At 44.2% G+C, this 13,785-nt stretch overlaps 1 protein-coding gene across 1 annotated transcript in view; it reads right to left on the reverse strand.

Moving 5' to 3' along the window:
- Positions 1 to 9,082, reverse strand: part of Sptlc2 (serine palmitoyltransferase long chain base subunit 2) — an 80,332-nt gene extending 71,250 nt beyond the window's left edge. Inside the window, exon 1 of the mRNA XM_021179358.2 lies at positions 8,847 to 9,082. Coding sequence (XP_021035017.1) covers positions 8,847 to 8,972 — 126 coding nt within the window. The 5' untranslated portion in view covers positions 8,973 to 9,082. The remainder of the gene's footprint in view (positions 1 to 8,846) is intronic.
- Positions 9,083 to 13,785: the final 4,703 nt, after the last annotated feature.

A 13,785-nucleotide genomic window follows, 5' to 3' on the forward strand; every position in this document is an offset into this window, starting at 1 on the left:
GCCTTAACTAGTGCATTCCAAATTACATTGTGAAAAAAAACTAAAAAAAAAAAAAAAAAAAAAAAAAAAAAAAAAAAAAAAGCCCTATTTCTTTTTCCTTAAATATTCAATTTTCCCAAAAGCCTTTATTAAATATTCTATTGCTTTTTCTTTGTTTTTGTGACATTTTTCTTGTCATAGAAGAGTTAACCTTGCTTAGGATGGTTTTGAATTTGTTCTCCATAATTTGAAGTCAGGGCAAAAACTCAAGCCAGGAAACATACTCCTGCTTGAATCAGTTTCCTCCCTACCCACCCATCCATCCATCTATTACTTATTTTTTTATTCATACTACAAGCCAACCACAGGCCTCCCTCCCTTCCAGCCACCTTTCTTATATCTCTCAGGACCACCTGCCCAGTGGTGACATCACTCACAGTGAACTGGGTCCTCCCACAACCATCAACAACAAAGAAAATGCCACACTGACAAGCCTGCAGGCCAATCTGATGGAGGCACTTTTTCAATTTGGGCTCCCTCCTCCCAGGTGACTCTATTGGGTAAAGTTGGGCGAAGCCACAAACATGTGCACATGTACCCGCACACACACATATCTTGAAGCCCTAAAGAGTTTATAGGGTATATTAATCCAATATATACCAAACAATAGTATAGAAAAGTGTAAGAGCTTTTAATAGAAACTGTATTTGTTACATCTCAGTTGAGAGTAATGAAGAAGGCTCTAGCTAACTAAATAAAAAGGTGACTTATGAAAGGATGGTGGTATGTACTAAGGGAGGAACTGATAAGGACAATTAACTCTGAAAGACATAAGGCAGGCTGGTGAGATGGCTCAGCGGTTAAGATCACTGACTGCTCTTCCGAAGGTCCTGAGTTCAAATCCCAGCAACCACATGGTGGCTCATAATCACCTCTTTTGAAGTGTCTGAAGATAGCTACCGTATACTTACATATAGTAATAAATAAATAAATCTAAGAAAGAAAGAAAGAAAGAAAGAAAGAAAGAAAGAAAGAAAGAAAGAAAGAAAGAAAGAAAGAAGGCAGCAAGGTCCCAGGCCTCAGCAGCACTGTTTCCTAACCCTTTCTCTTAGCAGGCAACCACCTTTGAGACCTTCTCGTCAGAAACTCCAATCTCTGCCTAGCAGTGGTGGCACATGGCTCTGATCCTAGCACTCAAGGCATCCATAGAAGGATCTCTGTGAGTTCAGGGCCAGCTTGCTTTATAAAGCTAGTTCTAGGACAGGCAAGGCTACACAAAGAAACCCCAATCTCTGTGAGAAAGGGTCAATGGGTTCCTTTTGGTAACATTATGCTAACATTATGACCGAGGAAATGAGCTGAAATCAGATGTGGCCATAGGAGTTCACCCCACACATCAAAAAGTGTTCTCAGTAAAGAAAAATGGACACAGGCTGCCACACTCAACTAGCTAAGCAAAGAGGTTGGTGTGACAAGCTTGGCACATGGAGATGTGTGAGAGCTGAGATAAAGAGCAGGACATGTGGAAGAGCTTCATTTGCTCCATCTCCTACCAGAGCCTGTCTGTCACGCTGATGCCTGACTGAGACACAAACTGCTACAGTGGAAGCAGGGAAATATAAGATTCAAATATCCTCACAAGATCATATTGTTGAACACTTGGTTCCAAGCTGGTGGAGTGGTGGTTGAGCCTTTGGGACCAGAAACCTAGCTGGCAGCAATCGGTCACCGGGTGCAGGCCTTGAAGGTTATCATCGAGCCTGATCCTAATCTAGAGTTCTGTTTCCCTGTCCACAGTCACAAGGTCAGCAGCATGTTCCTGCCACAGACTCCTGCCTGCATGGAACTGCTCCACCTTCACCACCATGATGGACTGGACCCCGAAAACTGCTTGTCAGGTATTCTGTCACAGCTGTGAGAAAAGTAACTAACTCAGGCATTAACTCTTGCAGACATACTTGCCCAGTGTGCCTCTCAATGGACACCTCCCAGTCCATATAAAGCTGAAAGCCTCAGTCACGGGTTTAGAGTAGGATAATAAAAATCATGTCAAATGATGTTTTCCAGTAAGCCCTGGAAGCTAGTCTCAGTCCATTTCACATGGGATAGATACTGCCAAATATTAGAGACTTTATCTGGTAAGAGGGCATATGGTCACTACTTTGCAAATGTTTCCTGCTGATAAACTCATGGCCAGCTTTGGCATAGCTTGTGTGATTTACACAAAGACTCACACTATTCTTTCTAGTATGTGTGGTATGCTGTAGGAGAGGCTCGTGCACTTCAGTAAAATTCCAAGAAAAGGCCAGCCTGCATTTTCATGGGCTTTTCTCATACCACCTCCTCCCAATTGTGTGCTTGTACATTAGAGTTCTGTCTGTGTTGTATGTGTGTTATTTGAGAAGCATTCTATCTTTGGTACCTCCTCTTCTAGCTTAATTCCCTCTTTCACATACTTTACCAACTCCATTGCTTCAACTACCACTCATCCCTCTTTCAAGCGTCTGGTAGAGTCAGACAAACTGAATACCACCAAAACACTTCCAACTCAGTAACTTAAAGGTACGGACTTTAGTATTCTTATTTGCAAAATGAGGATACTATTTACCTAGAAGGGATCTTCTCTCATTTTTTAAAAAAGATTTATTTATTTATTATATGTAAGTACAACTGTAGCTGTCTTCAGACACACCAGAAGAGGGAGTCAGATCTCATTACAGATGGTTGTGAGCCACCATGTGGTTGCTGGGATTTGAACTCTGGACCTTCGGAAGAGCAGTCGGGTGCTCTTACCCACTGAGCCATCTCACCAGCCCCTTCTCTCATTTTTTAAAACCTTTTTAATCAACTAAGTTTATTTGACAACATTATACATGTATATAGTACATTCATTCTATTTCCTCTCATTTTCTACCTTCTCTTACTTCCCTCTCACCTATCTTCCACCTCTTCCCCTTACAGGTCCTTACCTCACATAAGTCTTTTGTTGTTTTGTTACGCTCTGATTTTAACCAGGATAGTGTGTGTGGTCAGAGGTTTAGCCTCTGTGTTTTGTACTCAACTGAAGGCAACAACTGCCCCTCCCCCAGAATCCATCAATAGCCAATAGTTCAGTAGGGAGATGCAGACCCCCTGAACTCCTCCCCATCACCCATGACTGGCCTGTGTAGGTCCAGTGCAGGCAATTGTAAAATCATGTTTGCAATGGCTGTGTCATACCCTGAAGATAGCATTTTACATTTCCCCTCCCAACTGGAGAACTCTCCAGCACACAGTGGGTGCTTTGTAAAAGATGTCTTTTTTTAAGGATGGGGTCTTATGTAGTCCAGACTCAAACTGACTATGGAACTTGGGCTTCTCTGTCCTCTTGTCCCCACTCCTGTACTGTACCACACCATACTCAGGTTCTATGCAGTTCTAGTGATAGAACCCTGAGCTTTGGGTGTGCTAGGCAAGGACTCTATCACTGAGCCACACCTCCAGTCCTCTCTATTACTATTATTATTCATACTTTCTCACAGCCTGAAAACATTGCTTATCCTCCTTAATGAAATAGTCACCATTTACCTAAAGTTTTGTTGTTGTTCTTCCTAATTGTGCTTTGCATGCCTGGTCTGCAACTCTCTGTGTATCTTTTCCAAGGAGCATTATGATTCTTAAGTTTTATGACCTTGGTAGCTCGTTTTTTAGCTTAAGGACATCTTTTATATACTTTACCAATGCCATAGTTTCATAGACTACTCCACCCATTCCTTCAATAACATCTTCTGAATCCCTATTACATGTAGGCATATAATAAAAACAGTAATACCCCAAATGTTTGGTTTAGGGTCTCCAAATTAAGAAATAAAAGGCTTATTTAAACTGACTCGAGATCATCACATTTGGGCTAGGGACATGGCTCATTAGGTAGGGTGCTTGCTTAAAATACATAAAGCCCCGGGTTAGATTCCGAATGCCACGGCACTACACACTCATGAGTCCAGCATTTGCGAAGAGGAGGATCATTAGTTCAAGGTCACTCTTCACTATATAGCAACTTTGGGCCTGTTTGAAATATTCACCTTAAGGAAATGATAAATGATTCAAGAGATAGGCATGTTTAACATGATTGAAACATTACATGAAGTACATGTATATACATTTATCAAAATATTACAAATACAGCTTTAATGTTTTTCTATCAACTGGTTTTTAAAAACCTGAACACAAAACAATTGTTCCAATGCTTTAAGATCTTTCAGCGAGTATCTATCATTTCTATAACCAAGAGTAACAGTTTTTAAAAAAGAAAAATTGCCAACTTCATTAAAGATCTTGAAAATACAGAACATAAAATAAAACATCTGAGATTAAATGGGTCAAGAGCAAACGGCTTTCTTGATATTCACAAATCACGAATCATATTATAGAAGCTTCTTAGAAACTACCCAGAAGGCAAGGGACTTGTGGCCACAAACCATTTAATCAAGTAAGGCCCACCCACTCTGCATGCAAACACTGTCTATCAACTGCCCATTCTACCAATAAACACTGCTTCTTTCTTTCAATAACTGAATCAAGCAGTTGGCTCTCTTGTTTAGAGGACAAACTTCTAGTGTACCTGAGTCCACCTAAGAAACTGGCAAGCCTGCCCTCCCTGAAAACCCATACTATTTTAGGAACCAAACAGTTTAAAATTTCCCAAGAACTCGGATTAAAGAGACTTCTTGAGTCCCACTAATGACTGGAATCTCCCAGATTCAGCTAATAAAAACCAAATGTTCTTCCCCTTGGGACAAAATGCATTTGAAAGAAAAAAAAAATCTCACAAGTTATTGGTAGTTATATTTTTTTTCTGCAAGACCTGAAGCCTAAGGTGTCTCACCCTGCCAAACCCAATATATACAACACCTATTATGCTACCATTCTGATTCCTACTCTTATAACCAAGTCCCTTCCCTCTCAATCCTACCCCACTAAATCCCCAGTCAGTTTCCCTTCAGTGGCAAGGTAGAAGTAGACCACCCTTCCTTAGTTATTTGGCTCGCTTTCTGACATTACATTTGTTTTTGCTATGCTTGACTTCGGTTTAACATAATTTATGCTGTCGTGCCTCCTTGCAGTTGAATTCTACTGATTCTGGCAATTAGAAGTCTTTTGTACCTATAAATATCTAGTCAAAACTACTCCCAAACAGGTGATGGTGGCACATGCCTTTAATCTCAGCACTCGGGAAGCAGGGACAGGGAGATCGGAGAGTACAGGATAGCCAAGGCTTCACAGAAAAACTCAGTCTTGAAAAATAACAAAAAGCAAACAAAACAAAACAAAAAAAGAACAACAAAAAATTACCCCCAAGGCCTGGCGGTGGTGGTGCATGCCTTTAATTCCAGCACTCGGGAGGCAGAGGCAGGCAGCTTTCTGAGTTTGAGGCCAGCCTGGTATACAGAGTGAGTTCCAGGACAGCCAGGGCTACATAGAGAAACCCTGTCTTGAAAAAACAAAACAAAAAACCTATTATAAAGAAAATGTCTTTTAAAAGTGTTAATTGCACACACAACCAAATATGTCATATGCTTTTTAATCAACTGTTAAAACCACAGAAACTAACCCCTGGTGACTAAGATCACTGAACATGGATCTTGTGAAAATGTGACGCAAACCTTCTGGATGTCTCTTTTAGAAAGGAATCCTGTCAATTGATAGGCATTCCCAGCACCTGGAGGTGAAGTCAGCAAGAGAAAAGAGTTCCAGGGCCAGACTGGACTAAAGAAGACCCAGAAGCCATCCACCCACCCACCCACATCTTGAAGTTCTTTCCAGTTCTAATGTGGCCAAATGTTCCTCAGGCTACCAGGAACCCTTTACCTTCAGAAGGAAGGCGGCACTCCTCTCAGGGCAGAGGGACGTTCACAGCTCTATCGTTCAGCTGCTCCTCTAGTGGAAACTCTAGCTACTTTTCATCATTGACCAACAGTAACCTCTGTTTTGTAATACCTCCTTACCACATTAGCTACTCATCAAACAGCCCCATCCACAGGCATTAATCTCTCTCACAAACCCTGGTGAGTGTATACAGGTATCAGAAGTAGCTGATTCCTTCCCCTTAGAGAAGAAAGCCTACGAGTTTATAATTTCTCTCCTGTACATTAAAAAGCAATGTTAAGACATGATGTGAGCAAACAATTTTACATTTCATCCATGTAACAGTACTTTAGTGAAAGCAAGACCCTTGGATATCTAGTTTGTATCTTACTGTGTATTTTCAGAAAAAGAAAAAAAAAAAAAAAAAAAAAGGTCAATACTCCCCCTTCAGGATGCAAGGAAAGACAGGTAGGAGTTGGAGCACATAGATTTAACACAACCAACTTCACGAACTATTTTAAGATATTCTCTTTTTCTCATAAATTAAGAGATCTTATTCCTTAAAAATATAGTACCTGCTTTAAAATAATTTGTGAAAAATAGTTTTCTCGAAAAGATAGTACAGCCCTTAGAATATTCTATTAGCACATTCTTCCAAATGCCATTGTGCCTTGAGTGAAAATGTTCAATATAACATTTCAGAGCCTGCAGTGAGGGCTCAGCTCTATAGCGCAGATGGGCTTTGAACTCTCTTCCAGCCTCAACTTTCCAAGTGCTAGGATTATAGGTGTTTGGCAGCACACCCAGCTAGTCACAGATTTTTATATTTCATTTTAATAACTTGGTATTTCATCTTAATAGTTGCCAACCTCTGAAGAAATACCATGCTTACAAAGGATAAATTGCTGGGATTCCAGGAGGTCAGAACTTGACTTACTATTTAGTCAAAATATAACTCCTAGTGGGTTATGTTAGAAGCACCTCTAACACATGACCAGCTTTGTCCCGACTTCTTTTTTCCTCACAAAAGTCCTAACTCACCCATTCACCAGTTCTCTTCTCCCTCCAGTTACTCAACCTCCCTGATACATTCTATACCTCCACAACCTTGCTCATTAGCCATTTTACACTGCTAGGGAAAACAGCGCATTCTTCCATGGCTCATAACAAACTGACATCCCCTTTTTTGGAGGCAGTCCCTCATCATCGTCCTACTGTCCTAGAACCCCCTATGCAGACCAGGCCAGCCTGAGCTCAGAGATGTACCTGCCTGAGGGCTGGGATTACAAACAAGTGACATCAAGCTCAGACTGCAAACTGACTCCTAAGACACCTCCTCTCACACAATTCTTTTTGAAAGCAATCTTTTGACTCTTAACACCTTCCACACTCAAGGGAGGCCAAGTCTTTTCTGTGTACTCCCACTCCTAACCCTCAACTCTCCCCGGGCTCCTAAGACTTGAAGATAACCCTTTCATACCACAGGATTAACACATCTATCAGAGCTACTGGTTCAGGTAGGGGACAGGTTGCTATTGCTTAGTATCTATGTTGAAGATGAAATAGGGTCACTGACCTATCAAAACTACACCAATCACACTCCTGCTAAGGGGAACAAGCAACTTTTAAAACTATTCTTCCCGATATTTGCACAATTGGTTTAAAAAATACTGCCAGGAGCCAGGGGGTAGAGTAGCACATGCCTTGAATCCTAGCACTTGGGAGGCAGAGGCAGGTCTGTGAGTTCGAGGCCAGCCTGGTCAGCACAGCGAGTTCCAGGACAGTCAGGGCTACAAAGAGAAACCCTGTCTCAGAAAATCAATCAATCAATCAATCAATAAAAATACTGTCAGGAAAACCAGGTGTTGGGGTCTTAGTTGTACTTGGGAGGCAAAGGCAGAAGGATCTCTTTAAGTTGGAAGTCAGGCTTAGTCTACAACGCAGAACAGCCTGGGAGGGCTGTTACTCAGAGAAACCATGTCTGGAAATAAGCAAAATACTGCCAGGAATTCAGAATTCTGTAAGATAGTTTAGAAGTTCATGGATATGGTTGATGATTCAACTTCAGTTAATTAATACAAGGACTCATGACAACTTACCACTGGATTAAGCAACGCCCTCCACGATAGCTCTATTGCCTGGTGAAGGGGCCACCTAAAATCCAACCTGGATGGTGGGATGGGGGTCTCACCAATCGCACAACGGGACAATTTTCAAGACAAGACCCCCGAGGAGGTTCTCTGCCAAGGTTTTCCCCATAAAGGAAGTCCAGAACGTGATAGGAAGAGGCTGTCCGGTTGTGCTTCGACAGCTGCACTGCCTAACTTTCTCAGAGCGTCAGCTTCCTTTTGGGGCTGCAAGACTCTACAGGAAGCATGTACTCGGGGACCCGGGCAGGAACCCGAGAAGGTATCGCCGGACTTCGAGGGAAAGATTTCCTCTGCTTCCCACTGGGAGCGGCCTGCACTTTTTTTTTTTTTTTTTTTGCGTGATCCACATGGTTAAGAACCAGAGACTTGCAGAGGAAGCCCAGCCTCCAGGGCCCTTCAGAACAGCAAATGCAGAGTTGCCGGGCAGACCTCAGGAGTCCCGCGTGGCTGAGGAGCCCGGGGAGGCTGGAGAGTCAGGCAGAACTAGGGGACACCGCACACCTAAGAAACCAGGTAAACCTGGGGAGCCCCGCAGGGCAGAGAACCACAGCTCATCGCTGCGGAGCCGGGTAGTACTGGGAAGGCTCGAATAACTGGAGAAGCGGGCAGAACCGGGGAGCCCCTCAAGGTGAGGGAGCCCCACACAGTTCTAGAGTCCCGCGCTGCCCTTGAGTCTCCCTCCCGCTCAGCGGGGAGGCCCAGCCAGCGCCGGGTCCCCGTCGCTCAGCACACCTGAGCCGCGCCCAGCAGCCAGCCGGTCACTGACCAGCCCGCGCGGCTGCCCGTCCTCCCCGGCCCGGCCCGGGCATCGGCTCGCGGGGGNCCCGGCCCACCGCCCCGACCTCGCCCGGCCTCTCGATCCCATCGTACCTGGCTGGCAGCCGCGATGGTGGCGGTGCTGCTCTTCAAGTACCCGTTCCTCACTTCCCCGTTCTTGACACAGCCGTTCGCCCTCATCGGGCGGCGGCAGCAGCAGCCTCCGGGCTCCGGCCGCATCCTCCCGGCAGCACCCGGCGGTAGGACAGGCTCTGGAGGCGGCGGCGGCGCCAACTCCCGCTCCGCACCGCACCCACTCTCCGAAACCGGAAATGGCTGCAGCGCCGCTGCCAATTCCCGGTCCGGCCGTCACGCGAGGGCGGGGCCACCTGAGAAGACGGGACTCGCCGAAGCCCCGCAGCCGTAGGGAACATGGGGCGGGGTCTATCGGCGATTGACCAATCCAAAGGCGAGAGGGGCGGATCTCATGCTGATTCTGGCGAATTAAGAGCAAGGGAAAAGCGGCTTGCAGACATCTAGGGGACTTCTTCAGAGGAACTCGAGAACTGGGCAATTGATTGGAGCCCTAGCCAGGCCGTAGGTGGAGCTTTGCCGCCTAATGGTCCAGGTTGAGAAGGAGGCGGAGCCTGGAAAGGAACAGCCAATTAGAGTGTGGAGAAAGAAACAGGGGCTGAGCCTATTTCCAGAGCCTGTTCCCGGTTCTCCAGCACAGGTGGTGGTTGCCCTCTGTGCCCTTCCTCCCGAGAGGTTCTCGGGTTGAATCCAAGCCCAAGACAGGCAGCTCCTTTATTTCATTAGCAAATTCCTCTGTGAGTGTTAATAGAATAGCCTTTTTGACAGTCTCTCACTGTTCTTCACTGTGAACTACGCGAACGCCTCGCGCGCTCATCACTTGTTTCTATCCGGGTTTTCCTAGGGCAATTTCCTTTGAAGACTTTCCTTGAAAGTCAGGAGACTTGATCTGTTTCCAGATCTTGTGATAACTGAAACTTGAGGAATTAACTCCTTTAGGAGCCAAGTTCTTTTAAAATTCTTCCTGCTTCATGGACTCATTTGCAAGAATTACATTAGTAAAGCGCTGGACACCTATCACAATACCTAATCCAAATCAGTAGCAAAAGAAATTGATCTACATTTCAACATTACAGAGACCTTTAGTTACCCATTTAAAAAAAAAAAAATCAGAGCCGGGCGTGGTGGCGCACGCCTTTAATCCCAGCACTTGGGAGGCAGAGGCAGGCGGATTTCTGAGTTCGAGGCCAGCCTGGTCTACAGAGTGAGTTCCAGGACAGCCAGGACTACACAGAGAAACCCTGTCTCGAAAAACCAAAAAAAAAAACAAAAAAAACAAAAAAAATCAATGTCATAATTAAGAGTATGACTCAGTCTTGGTTTGAATCCTGGCTGCCTCACCTACTAGCTGAGTGACCTCTATGTTCCTTCCTCTGCTCAGGGGGATAATAACAGTTGCCATAAGAGAATCTAATGAGTTAATGCCTGTAATGTATTTTGTGTAGGACCTGGCAATTAGTAAGTATTCATTAAGTGCTGGTTATTATTAATTGCTGAATGCATCTGTGTGAATCCCTGCCTCACACAACCCCTTCTCCCCTGGAGCTTTAGAACTGCGTTGGCAAGGTATTTGTTTTGCTTGATTTAGGAGAGGTACTCTTAACAGCAAGTGGAGCAAGGACAAAGCTTTCAAGTCACAAACCCTTTGATCTCAAAGTGAACATGAGAATCAAAAAGAACTCTATGGGGCCTGGAGAGATGGCTCAGCAGTGAAGAGCACTCACTGCTTGTCCAGAGTACCTGGATTTGGTTCTAGCACCCACATGGTGGCTCACGGCTATCTATAACTCCAGTGCCAGAGGAATCAAAGCCTTATTCTGATTTCCCAGGGCACCAGACACAAACTTGGTGCACATACATACATGCAGACAAGACACAGACATAAAATAAAATCTCCTTTGTAAACATTTGTTTTTTTTTTTTTTTAAAAAAAAGCTCTGTATGCCTTTAAGCTAGGCATAGTAATGCATTGATATAATCTCAGCACTCCTGAGGTAGAGGCAGGAGTGTAGATGTTCAAGATAATCTTTGGATATATAACCTGTCCAAGCTAGCCTGGGATATAGGAGTCCCTGTCTTAAACATGATGGGGTGGGGATAACTCAATCAGTGAAATACTACCAGGAAAACAAGAGGAGTTAAGTCCAGATTTTGAGCATCTAGTTAAAATCCCTGTGCTTGGGATACAGAGATGAAAGGGTTCCTAGAGTTCTCTGGCCAGCTGGTCTAACTGAATTGGTGAGTTCCAATGTCAGGCAAAGACCCTGTCTCAAAAATAAGGTAGAGATGATGGGTGATGGTGGCATATGCCTTTGATTCCAGCCCTCAGGAGGCAGAGGCAGGCAGGCAGATCTCTGTGAGTTTAGGCTAGCCTGGTCTACAGAACAAGTCCAGAAATAGCTAAGGCTACACAGAGAAACCCATTCTTGAAAAAAAAACAAAAAAAAAAAACAAAAAAGAAAGAAAGAAGAAAGGAAGGAAGGAAGGAAGGAAGGAAGGAAGGAAGGAAGGAAAGAAAGAAAGAAGAAAAAGAAAAGTAGAGAACAATTGAGAACAATTAGGGAAGACACCCGATGCTGACATCTGACTTTCATGCACATACACATAAATAAATCGACACACAAAGAAGTGTATGCCTTATGAAGCTTACTTTCAAAGTTCAAGATATGGTGTTAAGAGATGGCTCAGTGTTTTGGCTGCTCTTCCAGAGGATGAAGATTGAGTGCCTGAACCTACCTGGCAGATCATGAACATCTTTACCAGTAATCGGATGCCCTGAAAAGACATACATGAAGTTAAATAAAATAGAAGGGCAACCTTTTGAAGAATAAGAAGGAAGAGGAGGAGGAGAAGAAAGAGGAGTAGGAGAAGAAAGAAAAGGAAAGAAAGAAGGAAAGAAAAAAAGAAAGTCAGACAGACAGACAGAAAGAAGGAAAGAGGAGGAAGAGAGCTGGTGAGGATGGCTCAGTGGTTAAGAGCACTGACTGTTCTTCCAAAGGTTCTGAGTTCAAATCCCAGCAACCACATGGTAGCTCACAACCATCTGTAATGGGATCTAACGCCATCTCCTGGTGTGTCTGAAGACAGTGTACTTACATATAACAATAAATAAATAAATCTCTCTTTAAAAAAAAAAAGGAGGAGGAAGAGGAGGAGGAAGAAGAGGAGGAGGGAGGAGAAGGAAAAGAAATAAGCATAGGAGTTCCAAAGTGGGACACTGGATGACAGCAGCTATCAGATTGCCATAGGCAGTGGAGGTGCTCAGGGCAGAAATCTGGTTGAAAGAGAAGCTAAGAGGTTTGATTGACACTTAGATAGTGGGCTGAGATAATGTGAAAAAGGCTTGGATGGAAGATGTGCAATTAGCTAGACCTTGAAGGATGAGCAAGACTTAGAAACTGGCTTGGAATGAGCAGAGGAGTTTGTTCTGGGGGGAAGAACCCACAGCAGTGCATGTTCAGAGCTGGGCAGAGGTTGGCGTGGTCTGGATCCTGGGAAGAACCTGTCCCTTCCTCCTGAGGACAGTACACCAGTAGCTTCTTGTCTTGTTCTGCTGCTTACTCACTACTAGCCTCAAAGGAGTCATGCACACACAGCCCTGATTTCCTCACTCCCCATTTGAAGTCAATTCCTGCACTTCTTCCTTCAGTAGACGAGACGGTTGTGTGTACCCATGATATAATACCCAAATGATCTGGTTACTCAATAGGCCATTGCTAAATCACAAAAAGGATAGCTCAGTAGGAAACACCCTGTGATCCACAAAAGCAAGAAAATGGTCCCTTTTAGAGGCATAAGCTATCTCCTTGTCATTTTATAGAACTTATCTTCAAAGGCTCATGCTAGGTGCTAGAACACAGCTCTCCTTGTCTTCCAAGATGGCTCAAGCCACTTCAACTGTGAAGCCTTTCTTGAAGTTCATCATCCCTATAAAATTAGACAGAGTCTGTGTCACATGGCTTTGGAATTCTGTGAGAGGGAGTGATTACAAACAAGAGCTCTGTTGTCAAACACTGAGGAACTGAAGACCCAGCTCCAGCTCTTACAAACCTGTAACCTTGCAAAGCAGTCTCACTTCTCTGTTACTCAACTACTGTTTGTGTAAAATGGGATACATGTGTTTCCATGAGCTGGAAAAACTAACTCCAGACCCAGGGGAATCAATCAATACCACCTTTTAGCCTACTGCCACAGGAACCTGTGCATACATATTCACGTAAACACACACACACACACACACCAAAATAAAAATGAATTTTAACCCTGGCTTGTCTCAAACAAACAAACAAATTTTTATTTAATTTTTTTTATTTTGTAAATAGCATTGTAATGTGGTCTTGTGAAGAATACTGTTTAAATTTAGGGATGATAAGAGTGTTAATACAGTAAGAGTCAAGATTTTACAAATATTCTGGACACAGCTCATATGTTGGTTTTGTTTTTGTTTTTTGAGACAGGGTTTCTCTGTGTAGCCATGGCTGCACTGGAACTCATTCTGTAGACCCAGGGTAGCCTTGAACTCACAGAGATCTGCCTGCCTCTGCTTCCCAAGTGCTGAGAGTAAAGGCGTATACCACCACTGCCCATCTCATCCGTTGTTTTTGTTTTTATGTGCACTGGTGTTGTGCCTGCATGTATGCCTCTATGAGGGTGTTGGATCTTGGATTTACAGACAGTTGTGAGCTGCCATGTGGGTGCTGGGACTTGAACCCTGGTCCTTTGGAAGAGCAACCAGTCCTTTTAGTCACTGAGCCATCTCTCCAGCCCTCCTTATTTTATTTTATTTTATTTTTGAGACAGAGTTTCTCTGTGTAGCCCTGGCTGTCCTGGAGCTCACTCTGTAGACCAGGCTGGCCTCGAACTCAGAAATCCGTCTGCCTCTGCCTCTGCCTCTGCCTCTGCCTCTGCCTCTGCCTCTGCCTCTGCCTCTGCCTCTGCCTCTGCCTCTGCCTCTGCCTCT

This window comes from Mus caroli, chromosome 12, assembly GCF_900094665.2.
Source record: "Mus caroli chromosome 12, CAROLI_EIJ_v1.1, whole genome shotgun sequence".
NCBI lineage: Eukaryota > Metazoa > Chordata > Mammalia > Rodentia > Muridae > Mus > Mus caroli.